This window comes from Tamandua tetradactyla, chromosome 12 (genome assembly GCF_023851605.1).
Source record: "Tamandua tetradactyla isolate mTamTet1 chromosome 12, mTamTet1.pri, whole genome shotgun sequence".
In the NCBI taxonomy this organism is placed as follows: domain Eukaryota; kingdom Metazoa; phylum Chordata; class Mammalia; order Pilosa; family Myrmecophagidae; genus Tamandua; species Tamandua tetradactyla.
This window is the reverse complement of record NC_135338.1, coordinates 52590824-52616630: the sequence shown is the minus strand read 5'-3', so window position 1 is coordinate 52616630 and position 25807 is coordinate 52590824. Positions and strand designations below refer to the sequence as shown.

The 25807-nt window shown below is 35.2% G+C and overlaps 1 protein-coding gene and 1 pseudogene across 6 annotated transcripts in view; one reads left to right on the top strand and one right to left on the bottom strand.

The window, feature by feature from the left end:
- The first annotated feature begins 979 nt into the window (after nucleotides 1-979).
- The window catches only part of TC2N (tandem C2 domains, nuclear), a 60029-nt gene continuing 35201 nt past the window's right edge, over nucleotides 980-25807 (top strand). The window contains exons 1-8 of one of the 6 annotated variants that reach the window (XM_077123373.1): nucleotides 980-1184; nucleotides 10331-10457; nucleotides 11054-11184; nucleotides 15488-15574; nucleotides 18657-18779; nucleotides 20466-20610; nucleotides 23658-23825; nucleotides 24718-24806. In XM_077123373.1, coding sequence (XP_076979488.1) covers nucleotides 18756-18779; nucleotides 20466-20610; nucleotides 23658-23825; nucleotides 24718-24806 — 426 coding nt within the window. In that variant the 5' untranslated portion in view covers nucleotides 980-1184; nucleotides 10331-10457; nucleotides 11054-11184; nucleotides 15488-15574; nucleotides 18657-18755. Of the gene's footprint in view, nucleotides 1185-10330; nucleotides 10458-11053; nucleotides 11185-15487; nucleotides 15575-18656; nucleotides 18780-20376; nucleotides 20611-23657; nucleotides 23826-24717; nucleotides 24807-25807 lie in introns of all 6 variants that reach the window. The other 5 variants (XM_077123369.1, XM_077123371.1, XM_077123370.1 and 2 more) reach the window with 5 other exon arrangements.
- LOC143651418 (nuclear pore complex protein Nup54 pseudogene) lies at nucleotides 10989-12216 on the bottom strand (annotated as a pseudogene).

The window sequence follows — 25807 nt, the reverse complement described above, 5'->3', positions numbered from 1 at the left end:
TGCTTCAGGATGGCAATAGGCATTTCTCAAGAGGAGTTCTCTGCTCACATAAATTTGGGAAATGCAGGATTAAACAAAGTTATACATAGTTCTTTACTGCAGGATTTCTTAAGCCTGTAAAATGCTAATGTGTATTGCGAATATCAAGGAGAACAACCAAATTGTCGTTTCCCCCCCAATTAATTTAATTTTATAATCTACCTCCCACCCCACTCCAGTGTTTCTAGGAATTGGAGATTCACAGAATATACTTTGGAAACTCTACTCCCCAGGACGAAAAACATTACCTTTGCTTCAATTTACAATCCATCAGGTCTCTAAAAGACGAGCCACTCGTTAGCAGGTACTTTAGAAATTTATTCAAATTTCCAAGTACAGTGTTGCGATTCTCACCACGGGAAGTATATAGAAAAAGAGCCAGACAATTCCTTGGCAGGATTTAGAAGGGATTCCAGTATGGAATGGTACTGGTGGTGGGAGGGTATTGAAGTGCTTACATTTAGTGCATCTTCCAACACACCTACCGCGGGCGAGGCAACAGTAGATATAAAAACAACAAAAGTGAGAGCTGCGGGCTCATTCTCAAAAGCTTTATAATTAGGATATAAACACTAAAAAGTGAAATAACAGTAAAAGATAACCAAGAAAACTTCTCCGTTTATAACTGCAGGAATATGTCTGGCAAAAAGGACTGCTCCCTCCTCCCCTATTCAGAGAGGATCACCGGACCCAAACCTTTCCCTCTGTACCCTTCTACTGCTTATCTGATCCCTCAAGACATTCTAAACTCTGCCTGGCTCCATTTTGGAGACTGATCCCAAGGAGAAGGTGAGAGCCGCGGCCAGGTGAGGAGGAATCGAACGCGCAGGCGCAGCGCAGCGCAGCTCAGGTAGGCGCGGGAGGTCCCGCCTCACCCCCGCCCTCCGCGCGCACCTCCCGAGGGGTGGGACGGGCTTGGGGAGGACGAAGGGGGCGGGGCGGACCTGGGGAGGGCGCCGGCGTGGCCTCAGAGCATTGCGGTGCTAGGTGACCCGAAAGGAGCTTCCCGCCCGCGATAACAGCAGAGTCGCCACAACCTGGAGCGGGTAGTCCGCAGCGCGGCTACAGCGCCGTGTGGGATAGGGGCGCCCCACGAGCAGCGCGTGGAGACCCCCTGGACGACAGCGGGGCCTGGTCGCTGAAAGGTACGCTTCTCCCGGGCGTGTGACTCGGCGCGGGCTCTTGCCGCCGCTGGCCTCGCCCTCCTGGGTTCGGGGCGCCGAGGCTGTGCAGGGTGTGGGGAGAGGGTGTGCGAGCGCGCGAGAGGCGCTCGGCTCCTGCCGCGGAGTACTCCCCTCACGCCCAGCCTCGCGGGGCTGGATGTGGAGAGGCTGTTTCGCGCGCGCGCGTGTGTGTGTTTGAGTGTGTGTGTGTGTCTTTAACTTTTTTTTAATGTTGCAGTGGCTGGGGTGGGGGCGCGGAGGCTGTTCCCGAGTCTCCTCGGCGACGCCTGCCTCGCGAAGGCCTGAGGGAGATTTAGGCCCCCTCCACCGCGCAGTCACCGAGGCTTGGAGGGCGCGAGTCACCGTGTGGAGCGGGAGCGGCGGGCGGGCGGGTCCGCTGAGTGGGACCCCCGACGGGAGAGAGGGGCGACCCCAGCCCAGCCCGGGCCGGGACGGCAGCCGCCGCACTCCCAGCCCTGGGCTCGCGCTTCCGAGGACCGGCCCAGGTGGGCTCTGGGCTTCGGGGAACGATAGAAGCGGATTTCCTTTCCCTGGCAGGTCCGATGAGAACGGGTTAACGGAGTGTTTTTTTAGCTGTGATGTTGCTGAAACTTTTTGAAACGGCGAAGAGGTGTTAAAAGGTCATTTTCCTGTGGGTTCGCAAGCACGAATTCTCAGCCGAATTAGGTCTTAGATTTGGTTTCTACTTCCAGTTTTTTTACTTTTTCTTTGGTAGGAAAATACTATGGACGAATGGTGGGGCATATTGCACACTAATAGACGTCCAGGTATAGACAAGATAGATGCCACGCCAAAAATTGATTCCTTTACAATATTTAAAATACCACATGTAAAAGGAATGCTTTTATATTTAAAGAGATCTTCTGGTTTTCACTTTAGGCAGACAGTTTAAGTTGTGTCTCCATTAATAATATGAAAAATCGCCTGGAAAATACTGTGAACAAAATCACCCCTAGTTTAATATTTTGTATCTAATTTTATCATGGTTAAAAATTGCTCTTTCTGGAAGGAAATGCTAATATTGTTTGCCTTTGAGAGCAGGAATTCGAGATTTGTTTTTTTTTGTGTGTGTAGTTTTTGCTAATGAGTATGAGTTAACATCAGAATTGGGGTGAAGTGTCAATAAAAATTTAACCCTTCAAGAAAGTAATATCTTTTATATTTTATTGGCTCCATTTGAATTGTAATTGTGTTTTCACGAATGAAATTAACAAATTGAGAGATTAATTCAGGTTATTAAGAGAGAATGAGTTTGACATTCCTGTAGGACAGATTGCAGAGCTGTATGATTGGCAGCTATATTGGTATGGAGTTTTTCTTAAGTCAGGATCAGATTTCTGAAGCATTAGAGGTTTGTGGTAGTTAATCCTGTAAGAGTGGAAGAAATAATTCAAGAAAGTAAGCAATAAGAGAGGAAGACCAAGGATGGGAAAGGCCAAATGCCAACATTTAAATGATGGCTGGAGAGCAGCTGGTCTGAGGAGGAGCATTCAGGAAGAAAGGAGGAAAACCAGGAGACATTGGTGTCATAGAAGCCAGGAGAGCAAAGAGTTTTAATGAGGAGAGAAGTTTATCTTGGAGTCAGATGAGTCAGAGGGATCATGAAGATAGGAAGTGATAAGTGTATATTGTCTTTGGTAGTCAGGATTGGGTCATTGACGCCAGCAAAAGTAATTTAAGTAACATGTTAAGATGGAAGCCAAATTTGAATGAATTGGAGGAATAAATAGAGGTGAAGAAGTAAAGATAGTTTTTTCTAAGAAACAAATATGTAAAGGAGAGATAAGAAGGTGATAGGGGAAGTTTATAGTCAGATGAGAAAGTGTAAGGGCCGTAAGATACATTTACGTTAATATGTATCTCATGGCAGTGTTCTTCTCTCATGGCTATCAGAAGTTCAGAGCAAGTAGCCGAGTGTTCTGAATAGAACTACTCGTAATATAGTATTTCATCTCCCTCTCCAAATTATGAACACTATTTTAGTGATATTTTGTTCTGTTGGGTTCCTGTGCTAACAATGTTAGAATCATATTAACTGTACTGGACTGTATTTCACTGTGTTCCAGTAACTTGGTACTCCCAACTTACTGTTAAGTCATATGATTTTTTTCATGGACATCTCAGTGACTTTTTAAAAATCTTATGTAGAAATCAGATGTTTTGACTAAATCAGAATCTAGGAGGCACACATCGGTTCCAGTTGGCACTACAATTATTATTATGTATTTTAGGGAAAATACTCTTTAGATTAAAATTTCTTATTAATGAGTTTCTCTTTAAATCTTCATTGAAAGTTTACTGTTTTTGTTGTTCTGTTCTATAGTTCAGGCACTTAGTATTGTGTATATTTTCCTTAGGAATATTGAAAAGATGGAAAAGGCAGACTAAGTGTTGACGAGAATGTGAGAGTTGGAGCTCTGCTAGTGGAAGTGTAAATTGGTGCATTCACTTTGGAAAACTTTGTGGCATTATCTACTAAAGTGCAGCATATGCATAAAATATGCTCTAAAATGTTCTCAGCAGAATTCTAGGAAATGCAAACTAATCTAAAGTGACAGAAAACAGATCAGTAGTGCCTGAGGATGTGGGGTGAGGAAAGGTAAAGAGATACGGATTAAAAGTACATAAGAAAACTTTTAGGGATGATGGATATATTCATTTTCTTGATTGTTATGATGTTTTCACATGTCTGACTCATCTAATTGTACTTTTAAATTATGCAATTTATTCTATGCCAATTATACCTCAATAAGTGGCAAAAAGATATTAAATAGAAACAGAGAATGAAGGAAAACATACCATAAAATTATCTATCTCTAAGTACTGTAGTTATCTCAGGATGATGGATTGTGGATAATTTTTATTTTTTCATATAATTTCTGTATTTTTCATATTTTCCACCACAACCATGTATTAATTTTATTGTTAAATGAGAAATATTTATAAATGCAAAATAGTGCTTTTGACACATCTACAATTATAAGACTACTAATAGAATACTCATGTACCCATATCATGCTTAAGAAGTAATATATTATCAATATTTTTGAAGCCCCTCTATATATTTTCCCTGATTGTATCTTTCTCTTTCCACTCTTCTTGATTATCTTTGTGGGTTTACCACATATGCATGTGTTCCTAGACAATGGATTGTTTAGTTTTGCTTATTTTGGAATGTTTTATAAATGGAATTATACTATATGTTTTCTATGACTTTGCATTTTTGCACAACATTATATTTGTGAAATTCATCCATCTTGATATGTTATAATTTGTTAACTTTTTATTACTGTTTATCATTCCGTTGTATGACTACTACATTTTTTTTTTTTTTTTTTTTTTTGCATGGGCAGGCACCGGGAAACAAACCCTGACTACCACTTTTTATCCATACTCCTGTTGTTGGATATTTGGGGTGATTCTAGTCTTCCTTTTTAAAAAATTTAATGTTTCTTTGTGTCCCTGTACAAGAATTTCTTTAGGCTATTTACCTAAGAGTAGAGTTATGGATCTTCAGTCTTGCCGGATAATATTGAATTGCTTAATAAAGTGGTTGCGCTAGTTTATATTTTCACAAGCAGTGTATAAATATTCCCTTTGTTTCCATTCTCAATAAAATTTATAATATCCTGATTTTTTTCTTTTTTGATAACCTGATAGGTGAGAAATGATACCCCATTAGGACTTTAATTTAAATTTTCTTAATTTCATAGTTCTTTTTCTATGGGGAGTTTGTTTATTCCTTTTGTCTGTTTTTTCCTTTTCTTTTGTCTTTTAAAAATTGATTTCTAGAAGTTCTTTATATATTCTGGATACTAATCCTTTGTTAAGTATGTGTGTGGCAAATATCTTTTTCCAGTGCATAGCTTGTCTTTTAACTTTATAGTGTCTTTTTTTTTTTTTATTTTTTTTATTTTTTTTTAAGAGAGAGGGAGGAAGGGAAGGAAAGACAGAGAGAAGGAAGGAAGGGAGGAAGAAAGGGAAACATCTTTAAACATTTTCTTGTTTTATTGTATTTTGTTTGTTTGTTTGTTTTTTACATGGGCTGGGGCCGGGAATCGAACCGAGGTCCTCCGGCATGGCAGGCAAGCACTTTGCCCGCTGAGCCACCGCGGCCCGCCCTATAGTGTCTTTTGATGAATGCATTTTATATATATATTTTTTCCTTTTTAAAATCCTTTTATTTTGTTTTTGCTTTTTTTTATTCATCTTTTTTCTGTCACCTTTAACTGTCAGCAGTTGTTCCAATAACGTTAGTGCAGAAATGCCATCTCTATTACAAAACAGCAATAGCCCATTTGCTAAATGGAATCAATGTGCTAACTTGAATGCATTTTAAAATATTCATTTTTAAATATCTTAGTACTCCTGAAGGTAGAACTGTAGGAAGATATGGTTCAATTCCATAAAATAGCAATTTGGCATTCGTTGGACTAATCTTTAGCTGGAGAGCCTGACGTAGATTAGTCATTGTGAAGAATCATGAGGGGTTAGTCACGTGTGGTTCCTGCCCTCTTGAAGCTTATCCATTGGTAGAATACAATCACTGAAAGAAATACAGATTATTTACCAAACCAAAGGCTATTCATGTTAGCCTTTAAGACAGGCTTAATTTGGGTAGCATTTCCCTATATAGAAGGCAAAAAGCTATCAAAGTCAATCTAGAGGGCAATCAGGCTGATATGTACAATATATATGAATTACAGATCCTTTAAAGGGTGCTGAGAAAAAACCAGGAGTTTCCCCATTAACTATTAGAAGTTGTTATCTCAGAGCATGACATTTACACTACTGTAATTGTAAGGGCAAATAACTGGGATGGGATGACCATTGTCCTGACCCAGAGGAGTATTTTTTAGAATGGTCTCTTGGTTCCCAGGAATAAATCATTAGTCAGTGCATCACAGATGGTACCAATAAACTTGACCAAATGAAAGGAATAAGAACTAATTATGCCCAAAAGATGGAAGGGAAACTTTTTTATAGAAAAAGTTTTGGAAGTTGAGCTAAGAAATGAGAAAATACTGGCTAGAGAGCATACAGCTTTTTTTTTTTTTTTTTGCTTTTTTTAATTTTTTAAATTTTTTTTATTAATTAACGGAAAAAAAAAGAAATTAACCCAACATTTAGAAATCATACCATTCTACATATGCAATCAGTAATTCTTAACATCATCACATAGATGCATGATCATCGTTTCTTAGTACATTTGCATGGGTTTAGAAGAACTAGCAACACAACAGAAAAAGATATAGAATGTTAATATAGAGAAAAAAAATAAAAGTAATAATAATAGTAAAAAAAAAAAGACAACCAGACAGACAAAACAAAACAAAACAAACAAACAAACAAACAAACAAAAAACCTATAGCTCAGATGCAGCTTCATTCAGTGTTTTAACATGATTACTTTACAGTTAGGTATTATTCTGCTGTCCATTTTTGAGTTTTTGTATCTAGTCCTGTTGCACAGTCTGTATCCCTTCAGCTCCAATTACCCATTATCTTACCCTGTTTCTATCTCCTGCTGGACTCTGTTACCAAGCATTTTATATTTTAATGTGGTTGAATATCTCATCTTTTTCCTTAATGTTTTGTACTTTTGGCATCTTGTTTAATAAATATTTCCCTTCCCTGAGGTCATAGAGATATAGTTTAATACTTTCTTCTAAAAGTTTTTAAATGTTGCTATTCTTTTTTGTGTCAATCCATGTGGAATGCTTTTTCATATGAAGTGAGGAGTCCAGTTTCATTTTTTTTTCATTTGGGTATCATTTAATGAATATTCTGTTTTTCCTTCCATTAATCTATAGGTCTTTATCATATGTCAGATTTCCATGTATTTGTGGATGTGTCTGGGCTATTCTTTCTTTGCCCTGTTTGTCTATCCCTTGCAGCAATCTTATTTACTTTAGATCTTGATGCCTGATAGAACAAGTTATCCACCCATGTTCCTTTTGAAACTAGATTCCCTTTCAAATTAATCTTTTCTTTTATTAAAGTTAACTTTAATTGGGATATAATGTGTTATTTAATTCTTAAATATCTATTGAAATCATTGGAGGTGACAACTTAACTGGAAACTATACTTAGAATGTATCAAGCTGTCTGTAGTTTTTGCAAATCCTGTCATAACTCACTAGAGTTGGTTTTTTTTTTTTTTTTTGCGTGGGCAGGCACGGGGAATCAAACCTGGATCTTGGGCATGGCAAGCGAGAGCTCGACCTGCTGAGCCACCATGGCTTGCTCACTAGAGTTGATTTTAACTTGAAAAATAAATATGGGATATTCATTTGGGGAATATAGTATGTTGAGGTTTCATTCCTTTTAGTAGTCATACTCTATTTTTCCCTCCTCTCAGCCTTAATCTGCTTTCAATCTCTATCTATCTGCCTATTTTGGATGTTTCGTATAAATGAAATCACACAACATGTGATCTTTTGTGTCTGACTTCTTACACTTAGCATGTTTTCAAGGTTCATCCATGTTGTTGCATGAGTAGTACTTCATTTCTTTTTTTATGGTGGTATTATGGTGAAGCATTCACTTTTCAGCATTTAGTTTGATGTTTGTTGTAGAATTTTCATAGATGTTCTTTAGTATCACTCAGTGTTTTTATCATGAATGTTGGATTTTTTCAAGTGTTTTTTCTGCATGTATCAGGATGAGCATGTGGGTTTTCTTTTTGTTTTTAATTGGTGTAATATATTACATTCATTTATTTTCATACGTTAAGCCAACTTTGCATTCCTGGGATAAGTCCAGCTTGGTTAGATGTGTCATCCCTTTTCTGTTTGCTGGATTTGGCTTGCCAATATTTTGTTTAGGATTTCTGTGTTTATATCTGTGAGGGCTGTCCATCCTTTTAACCTTTTTATGTCTTTATATTTAAAGTGCATTTCTTATACGAAGCATATAGTTAGATCAAGTTGGGTCATACTTTTTTTTTTTAATTCATTTTAACATTCTGGCTTTTATTTGGAGTATTTAGAGCATTTACATTTAATGTGATTGTTAATGGTTAAGTTTAAATCTATCATGTTGCTCTTTGTTTTCTATTCATCCCAATCTCTGTTCACCTTTTCTTCTTTTTTTTTATTTCTTTTATATTAAACTGAGTATTTTTAATGATTCCATTTTATCTTCTTTGTTGGCTAATCAGCTACAGCTGTTTTCTTATCCTAGCGCTTACTTTAGGGTTTATAGTATATGTGTTAGTTAGATTCAGTTGTCAACTTGACCAGGTGAGCATACCTAGTTCTGTTGCTGCGGACACAAGCCAATATACGTGAATCTCATCTGTTGCTAATTACATCTGCAGTCAGCTAGGAGGCGTGTCTGCTGCAATGAGTGATGTTTGACTTAATTGGCTGGTGCTTAAATGAGAGAACGCAATGTAGCACAGCCAAGCAGCTCGGCATTCCTCATCTCAGCACTAGCAGCTCAGCCCAGGCCTTTGGAGATGCAGAAAGAAGTCACCCCGGGGAAAGTTGTTGGAACCCAGGGGCCTGGAGAGAAGACCAGCAGAGACCATCTTGTGCCTTCCACGTAAGAAAGAACCTCAGTGGAAAGTTAGCAGCCTTTCCTCTGAAGAACCAACAAAATAAATCCCCTTTTATTAAAAGCCAATCCGTCTCTGGTGTGTTGCATTCCAGCAGCTAGCAAACTAGAACAGTATACATCTTTAATTTATCACAGTCTACCATCAAATATTATACCATATTACATACAGTGTGATATAGATAAGAACCTTACAATAGTATATTTTCATTTCTTCCCTCGGGTTTATGATATTGATACCATACATTTTACTTTTACACCGACTATAAACCTCACATTACAATGTTATTATTTTTAAGTATCAATAATTTTTAAAAGAGATTTAAGGGGCGGGCCGCGGTGGCTCAGCGGGCAAAGTGCTTGCCTGCTATGCCGGAGGACCTCGGTTCGATTCCCGGCCCCAGCCCATGTAACAAAAACGGAGAAACAGAATACAATAAAACAAGAAAATGTTTAAAAATGTTTCCCTTTCTTCCTTCCTTCCTTCCTTCTATCCTTCCTTCCTTCTCTCTGTCTTTCCTTTAAAAAAAAAAAAAGAGATTTAAGTAATAATGTATTTACTCTTATATATTTACTTCTGGTGCTCTTACATCCTTTGTCCAGATCTATGTTCTGTCAGGTATCATTCTTCTTCTACCTGAAAGACATCCTTTACTATTTCTTGTGATACAGATCTGCTGGTGATACATTCTGTCAACTTTTGTATGTATGAAAAAGTGTTCATATCACTCTGTTTTTTCTGTGTGTGTGTTTTTCAAGTAATTACAAATCAGGAATTATATTTTCATCTTTTTAAGAAATAAAAGGTTAACAAAAACAAAAAGACTGCAAAAAATGATAAGGAATTTTGTCATATCCTAATTGCTTAGGTGTATACTGTAAATTCTAAATAAGTAAAATAATATAAAAATATATTTTAAAATCCTTATAGAACAAAAAAACCCCACATTAATCATTAAATACTCTTGGACTTTTTTTACACCTCCCACAGATGAATTCACAAATATAAAAACAGATATATAATTATACTCTAAAGTATAAATCTCCGACATCCCAATAATTATACATTGTTTTTTATGTGCAGGGTGGACAGTTTATATTTACTTGCTATGAAAAATAGAGTACAGACTTGTGCTGGTTTGAAAGGATGATTGTCCTCTAGAAAAGCCATGTTTTAATCAAAATCCCATTTCATAAAAGCAGAACAATCCATATTCAATATTGTATGTTTGAATCCGTAATTAGATAATCTCCCTGGAGATGTGATTTAATCAAGAGTGATTGTTAAGCTGGATTAGGTGACAACATGTCTCCACCCATTTGGGTGGATCTTGATAAGTTTCTGGAGTCCTATAAAAGAGGAAACATTTTGGAGAATGAGAGATTCAGAGAGAGCAGAGCAGAACAACATAGCCATGAGAAGCAGAATTCACCAGCCAGTGACCTTTGGAGATGAAGAAGGAAAATACCTCCCAGGGAGCTTTATGAAACTGGAAGCCAGGAGAAGAAGCTAGCAGATGACACTGTGTTCACCGTGTGCCCTTCCAGATGAGAGAGGAACCCTGACTGTGTTCACCATGTGCCTTTCCGGATGAGAGAGAAACTGACTGTGTTCGCCATGTGCCCTTCCACTTGAGAGAGAAACTGTGAACTTCATTGGCCTTCTCGAACCAAGGTATCTTTTCCTAGATAGATGCCTTTGGACATTTCCATAGACTTGCTTTAATTGAAACATTTTCTCGGCCTTAGAACTGTAAACTAGCAACTTATTAAATTTCCCTTTTTAAAAGCCAATCTGTTTCTGGTATATTCCATTCTGGCAGCTAGCAAACTAGAACAAGGTTTGATAGCAAATAATCATTAAACACTGATTATTTTTAAGAATAATGCTGTTGTAAAAATGTACAATAGTACTATTTGGTAATTATGTACTTTCTTTTTTAAAGTAAATATAGTTTTTAGATATAAACCTTTCAAAGCTATCTTTGAAGAGCTGTGAGGTAACTTATGTTATTTCACATTTGATGAACAATAGTTTATTAAGCACCTATCTCAGAAACCAAGCCAGGAGAGGGTTGTTTTCTTTATTTCCTCGTGTGGTGAGTTTTATTCTTAAGGAAGGCGGTAAGAGGATGTATGTCTTAAATCTCTAATGCAAGGTTGTGAACTGTCAGCTGAAGACACCTCCTCTTATGTTCTACCAACTTTATTCTTTTAGATCATATTTTATGATGCTAATCAAATGGTTAAACTTTCCTGTTGCTGTTTCAGATGCTGCTTGATTTCTCATAACGGATCTGCATCATCTATGTAATATCTTTCTTCAGATTTGATTGACACCAAATGATTCTGCATTCTGATTTGGGACATCATTTCATTTAGTTGGCCCTTGAACTGAATAGGTACATTTAGTTAACACTGACTTGTGTCTAGCTGAACTCATAACTGCTCTTCCATCAGCCCGGATGGCATAACCACTCTTTCTCTGATTCCTGTTTGATTAGAACCTGTAAGGGTCTATGGAAAAGAACCATGAATTTCCTCTTGTATTGTGCAGTTTTGGCCATAGCTGTAGTCTGATTCTTCTGACACTCACTAATATCTTCAGATATGATATCTAGTTTGGTCTGATTTTGCTTACTCATTTAATCTTGAACTTTCAGTCTTTGGAGAAGTTCTTTGAAATCCATCATTGGTACAGGAATTAACTTTTCAGAATCATGCTTATCTGCCTTGGCTTGTTCCCAGATAATAGGATCAACACCAGCAGGAGGATTCTGTAACAGCTGTTTCATCTGGGCAGGAGAAAGTTCAGTTCTAGTTGTAGAAAGTATTAGACCATGTTGCTGCATCTCTGTTTTTATATTGGCTTGTTCAAAATGAGCATATAATGTTGTAGTTGGAACTCTTCTTGAGGTACCATTTAGAGAATACTTAACAACATAAATGGTGACTTCTGAATGATCATCTGGCACTGTTTTAATACTCTCTATGTTTACAGGAGGGGTCTGGTTTCCTCCCTAAACTTATTTAATGATTCTACCAGTTGCTGTTGCACTGGAGCAGAAAGGGTACTTGGTGTATTTATCAGTTGGTTGGATTAAGTAAGAGTTTATGGAGGCTTATAAAGAGACCACCTAATGTAGTTTGCTATTGTTGTGTATTAAATCCTCCAAATCCCAGTCTGGTTCCCAAATCAGTATCTAAGACAGTACTAGTTCCTTTTGTTGTGCCAGAACCAGTACCAAATCCAAGCCTTTATTATGAGTACCACAGAAGAGTCTAGTAGTGCCCTTGTTAGCTGGAGCAGAAAAGCTGAATGCAGAATCTGCTGTTGTAGACATTGTCCCAAATCCTCTAAACCCACCTGCAGGGGCCACAGTGACTGCAGAAGTGCCCAAAGTGCTGGAAGGAGCCCCTAAGTTGAAGGCCATGTCATGAGAGCCAAAGACCAAGCACTCTTTTTTTTTTAAATTTATTTATTTTTTGTTTATGATACATAACCACATACAAACACAAACATTCTTATCATATAATCATTCCGTTCTTGTTATATAATCAGTAACTCACACTATTATCACATAGTTGTATATTCATCATCATGATCATTTCTTAGAACATCTGCATCAATTCAGAAAAAGCAATAAAAAAAACCCAGAAAACAATTCATGCATACCATAACCCTTACCCCTCCACTTCACTGATCACCAGCATTTCAATCTACTAATTTTATTTTAACATTTGTTCCCCCTATTATTTATTTCTTTTTAATCCATATGTTTTACTTGTTCATCAATAAGGTGGACAAAAGGAGCATCAGACACAAAGCTCTCACAACCACACAGTCACACTGTGACAGCTGTATCATCATGCAGTTATCTTCAAGAAACATGGCCACTGGAGCACAGCCCCACATTTTCAGGCAGTTCCCTCCAGCCTCTCCATTACACCTTAACTAAACAGATGTTATCTATTCAATGTGTGAGAATAACTTCCAGGATAACCTCTCGACACTGGAATTTCTCAGCCATCGACACCTAATTTTGTCTCATTTCTCTGTTCCCCCTTTTGGTCAAGAAGATTTTCTCAATCCCTTGATGCCTAGTTCCAGCTCAATCTAGGATTTCTGTTCCATGTTGCCAGGAAGGTCCACACCCCTGGGAGTCATGTCCCACATAGAGAGGGGGGAGGGCAGTGAGTTTGCTTGCTGTGCTGGCCAAGAGAGAGAGAGGTTGCATCTGAGCAACAGAAGAGGTTCTCTTAGGGGTGACTCTTTTTTTTTTTTTTTTTTTTTAATTTTTAAATTAATTTTTAAGTTTTTTTTTAAAAAAAATGACAAAGAAACACATTCTTAACTTATGACAATTCCGTTCTACATATATAATCAGTAATTCACAATATCATCATTTGGTTGCATACTCATCATCATGATCATTTCTTAGAACATTTGCATCAATTCAGAAAAAGAAATAAAAAGAAAACAGAAAAAAATTCATACATACCATACCCCTTACCTCTCCCTTACATTGATCACTAGCATTTCAATCTAAGTTTATTTTAACATTCGTTCCCCCTATTATTTATTTTTATTCCATATGTTTTATGTGTCTGTTGATAAGGTAGATAAAAGGAGCATCAGACACAAGGGTTTCACAATCACACAGTCACATTGTGAGAGTTATATCATTGTACAATCATCTTCAAGAAACATGGCTAGTGGAACACAGCTCTACATTTTCAGGCTGTTCCCTCCAGCCTCTCCATTACATCTTGACTAACAAGGTAATAGCTACTTAAAGCATAAGAATAACTTCCATGATAACCTCTCAACTCTGTTTGGAATCTCTCAGCCATTGACACTTCATTTTGTCTCATTTCACTCTTTCGCCTTTTGGTTGAGAAGGTTTTCTCAATCCCTTGATGCTGAGTTTCAGATCATTCCAGGATTTCTGTCCCACATTGCCAGGAAGGTCCACTCCCCTGGGAGTCATGTCCCACGTAGGCAGGGGGAGGGCAGTGAGTTTGCTTGTTGTGTTGGCTGGAGAGAGAGGCCACATCTGAGCAACAAAGGAGGCTCTCTTTTGACTCTTAGGCTTAATTTTTTTTTTTTATTAATTAAAAAAAGAATTAACAAAACAATTAGAAATCATTCCAATCTACATGTACAATCAGTAATTCTTAATAACATCACATAGTTGCATATTCATCATTTCTTAGTACATTTGCATCGATTTAGAAAAAGAAATAAAAAGACAACAGAATAAGAATTAAAACAATAATAGAAAGAAAAAAAAACAAAAAAAAAAACCTATACCTCACATGCAGCTTCATTCAGTGTTTTAACATAATTGCATTACAATTGGGTAGTATTGTGCTGTCCATTTCTGAGTTTTTATATCCAGTCCCGTTGTACAGTCTGTATCCCTTCAGCTCCAATTATTAGGGGTGACTCTTAAGCCTAATTTTAAGTAGGCTTAACCTGTCCTTTGTGGGATTGAGTTTCATATGAACAAACCCCAAGATTGGAGGCTTGGCCTATTGCTTTGGCTGTCCCCACTACCTATGAGAATATCAAGAATTCTCCACTTAGGGAAGTTGGATTTTCCCCCTTTCTCACCATTCCTCCTAGGGGACTCTGCAGATACTTCCCTATTCATTGTTTAAATTGCTCTGAGATTTATCTGGGCCCCTCATGGATCTTTTTTGTGGACTCTTAATTTCTTGTACATTAGGCTGCTTGAAATTGTCCCATAGGTTACTGATGCTTTTTTCATTTTTTTTTTTTTTTTGAATGGCCAGGCACCAGGAATCAAACCCGGGTCTCTGGCATGGCAGGCGAGAACTCTGCCTGCTGATCTACCGTGGCCCGTCCCAATTTTTTTCATTTTGTCTTTATTCTTTTTTCTCTCTGTGTTTCAAGTTACTTTTGCTATGTATTCAAATTCTCTAATCTTTTCTTCTGTAATATCTAATCTATTAATCCCATCCATTATATTTTCCATCTCTGACATTGATTTTTTTTTTTTTATATCTAGAAGTTGAATTGGATCTTCTTTGTATCTTCCATATCTCTACTATTTTGAATGTATGAAATTCAGTTATAATAACTGTTTTATTGTCCTTAACTGTCCTGTGTAATTTTGGGTTGGTTTCAGTTGATTGTTTTTTCTCCTCAATCCTCAGTTACATGTTGTATTTTCTTTTCTTTTTTGCATGCTTGGTAATTTTTTGTTGGATGCCAGACTGTGAATTTTACCCAGTCGTGTGATGGACAGTTTTGTATTTTTATAAATACTCTTGAGTTTTGTTTTGGAACACCAGTTAAGTTACTTGGAAATGGTTTGATCTTTTTGGTTCTTGCTTTTAAGATTTGTTAGCTGGATGCAGAGTAGTGTTTAGTCTAGGGCTATTTATTCCTACCACTAAGGGAAGACCCATCTGAGTACACTACTTAGTACCCTGTGAAATATGAAATTTTCCTGATCTGGTTGATGGGGACAGGCATTCCTCCTATCTTGGTGCCAGTTATGGTTTTTCTGATGTTTTCTGGAGGTTTTCCCCTAATCTGCTGTTGTTTCCTTGCATGTGTAATGATCTGTGCTCTGCTAATTACTCGAGTGGAATCCTCTGCTGATCTCTGGAGTCTTCTCTACTCTCTGATGTTTTATGTAAACTCTAACCTCCTTACTCTCTCCGTACTCTTAGCTTTGTCTCTTCAACAGAAGATCTGTTGGGCTGTGCATGGGTGACTCTTCCTTGTCCACAGCATGGAAGCTCTCACAAGACAGTAAGGTAGGGCAATTGTAGGGCTTACACCATTTGTTTCCTCTCTTTCAGGTATCAGTGTTTTTTGTGGTCAGATAGCCAGTGTCTTAAATATGTGTTTCAGATATTTTGTTCTTTTTCTTTTTTTCACGTGCCAGAGTCTTTTTTTATCTTTGCCAAAAGTGGAAATTTTTTTTCAAGGTAGTCCTTTCACATTTCAGTCAGATTTCACACTTCATTCATAGAAACTTGTTCCCCTTTCTACATGCCTCCCCTGTCCTCTTCCACATCTCACTTTGGGATGATCCAAGGCCATTCACTTTGAGCATTCTTTCTCAAGAAATAGTGATGGTTTTTTTTAACTAATCCTCCCACGTTCCCCTCATGATTAATGTTAAGAGTTTGCAAACCGACTGGGGTCAAAGATGGTTTAATGAATAAGCTGCAATACAAGTTTTTATATGTGCTAGTTACACTTACTTCATTATCTACTAATTAGTTATTTGCTGAGTCTCAGCTATTTTCCCCACACAATATGGAGTGTTGACTGCTAAATAGAAAGTGAGTCATTAAAAAATACTCAATAATCATTATATATTCTACCAGAGAGATTAAACAAGATTCCATGAAATGCCAAGCATGATGCTAAACTTTATGTATTTTTAAGTGCACTAGATGTTTAGAGATGAGAGAAATTATCATGAGCTGGTGTGGATAAGGAATATTTCCTCTAAGCTACTGGGGCTGAACAAGGCCTTCAAAAATGTATAAATCTTTAAAACAGAACTCAATTATAAGATATAAGATTCTATTGATGATAGCTAAACATATTATATAGGCATACACTTAATATTCAGAATTTATGTGAGGAAAGCTTTAAAAACTCCCAAAAATATAAATATTGGTTTGAACAAATGCAAAGACATATCATGTTCTTGGGTAGGAAGACTCAATCTAATAAAGATACCAGTTTTCTTTTAAAAAAACTGTATAAATTTAACATGGTCCTAATGAAAGCACCATCAGATTCCACTCCCCCCCCCCCACACACCCAAAGCTAGACAGATTATAAGGTTTATTTGCAGGAATAGATAAGCAAGAATAGCTAGGAAAATCCTGAAAGTAAAGAGCAATAAGGGTAAAAGGCTATTTCAGCTAGTTATTAAAACATATCATAAGCATTCGTAATGTAAATAGCGTGATATTGGTAAAGGAATAGACAGACCAAGTGAAGAGAATAGAAAATGCAGAAATAAACTCAATTGCATATGGAAATTTAGTTTGTAGTAGTAAAGACAGCATCTTAAAATCAGCAGAGGAAATAAGGAATTTTTAATGAGGAGTTTGCAATATCTGGATAATTTACTGAAAAGAGATAGAATTAGCTTAATTTCTGATACCATCAGAATAGAATGTAAAATCAGTCTAAGTACTACAAGAAAGCATGAGTGATCCTTTATGACCTGTGGTGGAGATAACATTATTATAACTCAGAATCCAGAAGCAAAAGTGAAAACATACAGAAAGATTATTATTTATGTATGTATGTAATATATAGGTACATATGTATATGTATATACTTTTTAAAACATTTTTGTTGTGAAATGAAACATACACAAAAAAGTGATAAATTTCATAATACATTTTAACGAGTAGTTATAGAACAAATTTCAAAGTATGGTTATGGGTTACAGTTTCACAATTTCAGGTATTTCCTTCTAGCTGCTCTAAGACACTGGAAATTAAGAAGAAATATCAAAATAATGATACGGTAGTTATGCTCATTTGTTAAATCCTGTCTTTCTGTTATAACTGCTCCTTCTCCTTTGATCCTTCTCCCAACGATCCAATATCCAAATCTTTAGGGATAGTTGGACAATGATCATTCTGACTTCTTCATGTTGAAAAGGGGTGTGGACATATGTGTACAGAAACTCTTGCAGCACTATTTATAATAGCACAGGACTGGAAACGATCCAGATTTTTGCCCTGATTTGAACAGACCAACTGTAAAAAAATTTTGAGGCCATAGTTGAAATTTGAACACTGACTAGGTGTCCATATTAAATTTTTAGATGTGATGATGCTATTGTGGTTATGCTAATAAAAAAAGTCATTAACTTTTAGAGGTATTTGCTGTGTTTCAATCCATTACAGGTCCTGTTTATTTTGCTGCTCAAATGAATCCATCTTTAGCCAGTAGGAGCCTATTGGTATTAACTCCTGGTCCTTTTGCACACCCTTTAAAGATAATTACTCAAGTATTTATATATAAAATTATCTGATTGGAATTTGCTTCAAAATAATCCAAAGAGCAGGGAAAGTGAGGAGGTAGAGATGAAATAAGATTTGCTATGAATTGATAATTTTTAATCTTTGTGATAGGGATTTCATTTATTATTATGTCTTCTTTTGTATATACTTGAAATTTTCCATAAAAAATGTATAGGATTTAAGTAGGAGAAAGTGAAGGGGATGAATTTGGAGCAAAGTCAAATGAGACCAAGGTGGAAAATTGCATTATATGTTAATTGCACCTTATACAGTTTTATGATCCCGGTAAATTTAAAACAGGTTCTTTTTTGCATTATGTTTTATTTTGGTTTAGTTAGTTGGTGTCTTTTTTGTTTGTTTGTGATACAGTGTTTAGGATATACTTTTCTGTTACCTAATTTTAAGCATTAAATTAACTCTGTTTAATGGCCCCCATTAAAAGAAATGATATGGTGAACTGAAAGTTATATCACACTTTTTATTAGGACCATATATTTCTCTCACATATGTATAATGTATATGCTTTTGCATCTATTTGAACATAAGTTTGGGTACATGAGGCTAAAAAGATAATTGAAAGTGAGATTTTTCTTTTTTTCAGACTTAACATGGAGATTGTTCATTAGTCATTTTTACCTGTCATTTTAATAACTTTTAAGGAGCCTAGGTTATATAAAATTACATGTGATAAAAAATGGAATGATTGTTAGTCTTACCTTGCCTGTGAACATTTTTGCTTCTGAGGCCTCGTTATGTCTTAGAGAGATAAAGTTTATTTAGTCATATTTAATGACATAGCATGATCATTTTAACTTGTTTTCTATTCTACCAACAGATTAATATTAAAATTGGAAGTTTATATCTTTTGCTGGATTTTGGAAATTGAATGTAATGGCAACAGAATTTATAAAGAGTTGCTGTAGAGGATGTTTCTATGGCGAAACAGAAAAGCACGATTGTGAGTTTTGTTTCTGTTCGTTTTTACTTCAGTAAACATTTATTTAGGGCCTTATTTGCGACATTTGTCATATAAAGATAAATTAGGAAACAGGAAAAAAAGATAAATTAAGCATATTTTCTAACTTTAAGAGGTTTATAAATTCCTGGGGAAGGGGTGTTGCGACAGTGGCTCAGTGGCAGAATTCTCGCCTGCCATGCTGGAGGCCTGGGTTTGATTCCTGGTGCCTGCTCATGAAATAAAAAAAATTATGGGAAGGGTAGACATGTAAATATACAGCCCACTAATAACTATCCTAGTAGCTCTAAGTACCCTGGAGCATAGGGAAGAGACAGAGAAATTCAGCCCAGGAGACACCTGGGACATTGCCAAAAAGAAGATGGCATTTGGCATGGAAGTCTGAATAGGGTTTTTGCAGGCTGTCTAGGAAGAAAGAAGTAGGAGAGAGTGACAGCTGGACATAGGTATGCCAGATGAAGGAAATAGAATAGGCAGAGTACAAACAGTTTAAGCAAAGAGAAGTGAAGTGTTGGGTGTATTTGGAGGACAACATGCTCTGGCAAATATTAGTATTTAAATATGTACGTTTTCCAGTTTACAAATAGTACATTTAAAAATGCCCTTCATGAATGAGTGAGTGACTACTAGAGAAGAGACCCTGCAGGTTTAATCAAGACCCCTCAGTTGGAGATTATCCTTTCTACTGAATGGTTTCCTCATCTCTTTAGGCTTATGAAGACTGGGACTATTTTTCTTTGATTGGTTCTTTTATTTCCTAGTCTAGAGCAGTGCCTTCTAGTATGTTTTAGTATTAAGACTTCTTTTTTACATTAAAACTATACGGTTCTTTTATTTCCTAGTCTAGAGCAGTGCCTTCTAGTATGTTTTAGTATTAAGACTTCTTTTTTACATTAAAACTATACACAGTAGTAGTTGTACTTTTATTTAGTCTACAAGCAACATTAAGTATGTATAAAAGTTAATTTTGGGTGTCCCTTACGTCCCATCCTAAATCCTGCAGCTCAGTAATTACACATGATGTGAAGATGGTAAAATGCCACAGCAGCTAGACAGGAAGAACTGTTATCATGGTGTTTATTTAGAGTCACTGCACATTTTATTTTATGATTTGATGAAGATTTTTGTAGACTTGGAGACTTTTACTTTCTTTATAGAATTGCTCTATTAAAATATTTAAGATTGACATTAAACGATAAGACTTGAGATCAAGAATTACTATATTGATAGTATCTTTAAATGACTAGATTTTACTTGAAAACACTTTGGCGTTAGCTACAAAATAAACTTATTTTCCATCCGTGAACTCTTTTCTGGCTGTGAGACTTTAAAAACGGCTTTTACCATTATGATAAGCTAATGTACCTTCGCAGTAACGTATTAATTGCTCAGATATTGGTTGGGCAGAACTTATGTAGAGTCCAGAAATGCTTGATGGGAACCAAGAATAATTTATGTATTAGGAATTTCTTTTAAAATGATCAAATATATCAAACCATGTTAATTTTAGATTGTATATATATCCATCTACATATTTGTGAATGTTTTTTTCTTTTCTTTTTTCTTCCTTTATATGCAGTTTCCATGGAAAGAGACTTTAAAGGAACAGTTTCAAATAGTCAAAATACTACTATCTGTACACCTCCATTGACTTCTGTTTCTGTAAAGCCTCAGGTTGGCTGTTCTGAGGATTATTTACTTTCCAAATTACCATCTGATGGCAAAGAAGTACCATTTGTGGTGCCCAGGTTTAAGTTATCTTACATTCAGCCCAGAACCCAAGGAACTCCTTCACATCTGGAAGAACTTGAAGGTAAACAACAAAATGGCAGGAATTTAAAATCGACATGCAGCATTTAAATTCATTATCACTATTAATTTGCTCTTTTATATATTTTAATGTATTTTAATATTAAATTTATATAAATATATATAAACTTTTATATTTTTCGTTTTAATATATTTTGTTTTCTTCTGTAGAGGAACTTAGTGTGCAGAATTTCTGAAACATTCTGTCATGAAATCTGATCACAATAAAAAACATTTATGGGTAGATTTAACTACTTTTTTAAGGAATAATATAATTGTAGTAGTCTCTGTTATCCTTCATATATCCAGGAAAAAAAGAGTAGAGGAATTATTCAGTAATTCATGCATAAACAAAGAAAACATGTAGTTTCTTATCTACTATTTTCTGAAATTTGGTGCAGTGAGAAATAAGGAAGTAGTCCTTCTTTCCTTCCCCTCTTTCTTCGCTACATTTCCAGTCACTTGACTTATATAGATTCATTGGTTGAATTTTGGCTGATCTTGGCTGATGCCAATAGACTAATGAAGATCAGAGCAAAAGACATCTAACTCTTGTATTTTTAATTTAAAATAATTTGTTTTAGTCCATTGAAACAATATAGGTCACAATTTTTTTTTCTCTCAAAATTTTATAAAAACTTTTAAATGTACAGAAAATTGGAAAGAACTTAATGGTGAATACTTGTATATCTACCACATAGATTCTACCATTAACATTTTACAATATTTGCTTTATCATATATCTATACATCTGTCTCTTCCTTTACCATCATTTATCGTTTTTGGGGAATGAATTTCAGAGAAAATTGCATTTATTAGCATGTTTACAGTTTTCTTGTTTTGACATGAACTTTGCACACAATATAATTACCACGTTTTTAGTGTATAGTTGCTGAGTTTTGACCAAAACTCCTATCAACCTCTAGAATATTTCTTTTGCCCCATTCTCTCTCTTTTCTCCTTCTGGAATTCCAATTACACATATGTTGGACCTTTTGATATTGCCCTATAGGTTCCTAACCCTGTTCGTTTTTTTTTTCAATCTTTTTTCCCCTTCTGTTCTTCAGATTGGATAATATTAATCTATTTTTATATTCATGGTCTCTTCTCTCATTTCCATTCAGTTGAATGGAAGCTCATCCAGTGAATTTTTTTTTTATTTGAGGCATTACATTTTTTCAGTTCTAGAATTTCCATTTGGCTCTTTTTTCCCTGCTGCAATTTCCTATTTTTTCATCAATGCGAGCATATTTTCTTTTATGTCCTTGAGTATAATTATAATAGATGCTTTAACAGCTGGTCTACTAATTCCAACAACTAACTTATTTAGGGTTGGCTTCTGTGATTGATTTCTTTTCTCTTGAGACTTAATCACATTTTTCCATTTTGTTGTTTAAGGAGTAATTTGAATTGCATTCTGCAAATTGTGAATGTTATGTTGTGGAGACTTTAGATTTTGTTATATTCCTCTGAGAAAGGTATTTTTATTCATTTTACCAGCTAATTAAGTTGGATGGATGTAGACTGCAAACTCTATCTGGGGTGTCAGTTCTTATCTCAGTTTAGTACTATTCTTGTTACCTTAAAAAATAACTTCAGCTTTAATAGAAATTGACAAACTGTTTTGCACAGTGATGCTATCAATTTGCATTCCCGCAAGCTGAGTGTGATAGCTCATGTTGCTCTGCTTTTTTGCTGTCACTTGCTAATGTCAGTCTTTAGAATTTTACCCATTCTGCTTTCTTGCTGCCACTTGCTAATGTCAGTTTTTAGAATTTTACCCATTTTGGTGAGTGTATAGTGGTATTTCATTGGATTTTTAACTTTCATTTCCTTCATGACTAATGAATTGAGGACTATGTCATGTGTATTGGGTATTTGGATAGTTTCTTCCAAAGTGCCTTTTAAGTCTTTTGCCCAGGTGTTTTTGACTTATCTTTTTCTTATTGATTGGTAGGACTTCTTTCTGCATTTTGCATATGAGCCCTTTGCCAGTTATATTTGTTGCAAATATCTTCTCTGACTCTGTGAGTTACCTTTTTACTCTCTTAAATAGTATCTTTGGATAAATGGGGAGTTTTAATTTTATTTTAGTTTAGTTTATTAAAATTTTTTGTGTAGTTAGTACTTTCTCCATCCCATTTAAGATTTCCCTGTCCCAGCTCATGAAAACTTTCTTATAAAGGTTAATTTAAATGTAGAAGCTTTATGGTTTGGCTTCATCTTTTAATTTAAATTTACAATCCACTTGGAATTAAATTTTGTAAATAGGTTACAGTGAAGGCTTCTTTTTTTGTTTTTGTTTTTTGTATCGCTATCTATTGTTCTGCGGCCTTTTATTGAAAAGACCATCTTTGTGCAGCTGCTGTACACTACCAACTCTGTTGTAATTCAACCGTCCCTAAATGTCTGAGTCTCTTTCAGGATCTTCTGTTGTGTTCCATTGGTCTGTTTTTCTATCATTGTGCCAGTATCCTAGAAGTCTTAAGACCTAGTAGAGCAAATCTTGTTCTTCCTAAAAATGTTTTTTTTGTTGTTGTTATTTTTGGTCTTCTGTATTTCCATGTAAATATTTTCTATTTATCATTTTGTTATTTGATTTCTAACTTAATTGTGTTATGGTCAGAGAACATACTTTGTATGATTTCAGTCATTTCAGGTGTATTGTGACTTGCTCTGTGTATTTCAGCCTATGGCCAGTTTTTTAAATGTTGTGTCCCTTTGAAAAGAGTGATCTCCAAGGAAAAGATAATCTTTTCATTTAAAAGATGTTCTGTATTTAAGTAGGAAAACAAAAGGAAACTTATTTCACAAAATATAGAGCATTTTTCTTTTCCAAAAATTTACCAGACTGTCTTAAAAGCAGGATACATGGCTAATCCCTGTCATGATACTTGCCTCATAAATGTGTGTTGATTTTTTAGATATCAGAGTCAAGTGATTTAGTATTACTTGAGATCAAAATGTTTTCCCTTTGTCTTGGAGGCACCAGCTTGGTTAATACCTCCAAGAAAAGGATATTATAAAACTTTGAAAACATTTTCTTTTCAGGATCAGCTAGAGCATCTTTTGGAGATCGAAAGGTAGAACTTTCCTGTTCATCCCAGCATGGGCCCAGCTATGATGTATATAACCCATTTTATATGTATCACCACATTTCACCTGATTTGAATCGACGTTTTCCTCCTAATTCAGAAACAGTGAGACAATATGGATCAGGTATGACATTTTTTGTGTGTGCTTTTCCTCTTTATGTTTTTCTTTAACAAACATACAAATAAAAAATAGAGAACCTGGGAGAAATGATTCTTATTATTAGGAACAACTTAAAAATCAGAGAAAAGCAGCCTTCAGAAATGATCTGATAGACATCATGATTTCTTTGTGGTATTATATCTAATATAAAACTTAGAAAATGGAAAATGCCCAAATGATTACAGTATTTTTTTAAATTTTCAGTTTTTTTAGCTTCATATTTGAGACTGGATCAGTTGTGGTCTATATTATAAATATTTGCAACTGTATCATTTGTCATCTATATTGTACATATCTGATTCATAGAATTCTCAAGTTTGTGAATATATAGTTATCTCAACAACCATATTCAGGGTGAGCTATATTTATATTTAAGGGTCTATCTTGTGTTCAGACCCTAGGATGCACTATTAATACAGCGCCCCATTCTTCAAGAAATTTACTGTTTAGAAGGGAAACTAGTAATATAGGAGCACATGAGTTTTGGTATTGATTGGTTTATGCAATAAGTGCTTATTAAATAGTAGCTGAATTGCATTTAGTACAGAGTAGTTACAGCTCTTAAATTATTCTTCTGGGATGAAGAATTGGGAAAGGAAAGCACAAAAGCATAAACTTTACTTGTTTGATATTTAATGTAGATGTGAAAATATGTTGTTTGATTCGTATTGGTTTCTGTTTTAAACAAAAGTAAAATAATTGAAAAAATATTTAAAACTTCATCAGTAGGCTCTATCTTTTAAGTAGAGTTATACATAGTATACCTTTAGAGATTTAGTTCATAGTGATTAGTAGGATTTCAATGTTTCTTCTTCCTTGCTATAAAAATTAATAATTTTCTCATATCCCTTTATAGTTTGTGACTTAAGGAGCAACAAGCTTCCCAGTTCCCCTGGGTTAAGCAAATCTATGTTTGATCTTAGTTCATCTCAGCGATTCACCCAGGTAAATTATTTATGTGAGCTTAATTATATTAATTATTTTTAAACTAAAAATTCACAAATGTGTGAATTACATTAGAAATAACTTGTTGAATATCTTTTGTATATATATGTATTCTAATATCTGAAGATATTAACATTTGGCAATTTCCTTGTACATTATTTAGGAAGCTCTCAGTACTTTTTTTTTTTTTAATAAATTTTAGATCTCTCAGTTGGTGTGCACTCAAGGAAGCTTGAGACAGTTGTAATTAAAAATGGTATAGGTAAAGGTGCTTATGGTAATAAGTTTCCTTATTAAACGTAACTATCTAGTTATTAAAAATTAGTATTTCCATTAAGATATAAGGACTGTAATTATTCATTAGTATTAACACAGTATCCCTCTATTTTTGAAATATAATTAAGAATTTTGTGTTAGTTAAAAAAATTTTTTTGCAAGTAATCTGATAATTATTGAAAAATTAGAAAGTAGAGATAACTAAAGGAAAAAAAAAAGAAATTGCCCATATTCCTATAATGAAGACAGAGAACGTTGTTAAAATAGTTACATATACTTGTGGATATTTTTCAATGTGAGTACACATACATATATTTTATAAAAATGGAAGTGTTTTAAAATAAGGAAATCACTCTTAGTTGAGTTGATTTCTTACAAAACTTAATTCTTTATAGTACCATTTCTTTAACATGCATTAATATTTATAAAGCTTGTTAAAATACAGATTGCCAGGCTTTGCCCTAAGAATGGTGGGCCCTGAGAGTTTGTATTCATAACAAGTTTTCAGGTGATGTTGATGGTGCTGATCCAGAGGAAATATACTTTGAGAACCTCTGTTTTTCAGGTTTTTAGGTTATGGGACACTTCCAAATATATTCCAATTTTCACTAGTACTTTCAAGTATGAAATTAAGCAGTACTCTCTCTCCTTACTACAAAACCAAACCAAACTTAGCAAAAGTTTTCCCATATATTATCTAGTAAGATATTTAAGGCTTACCTGAT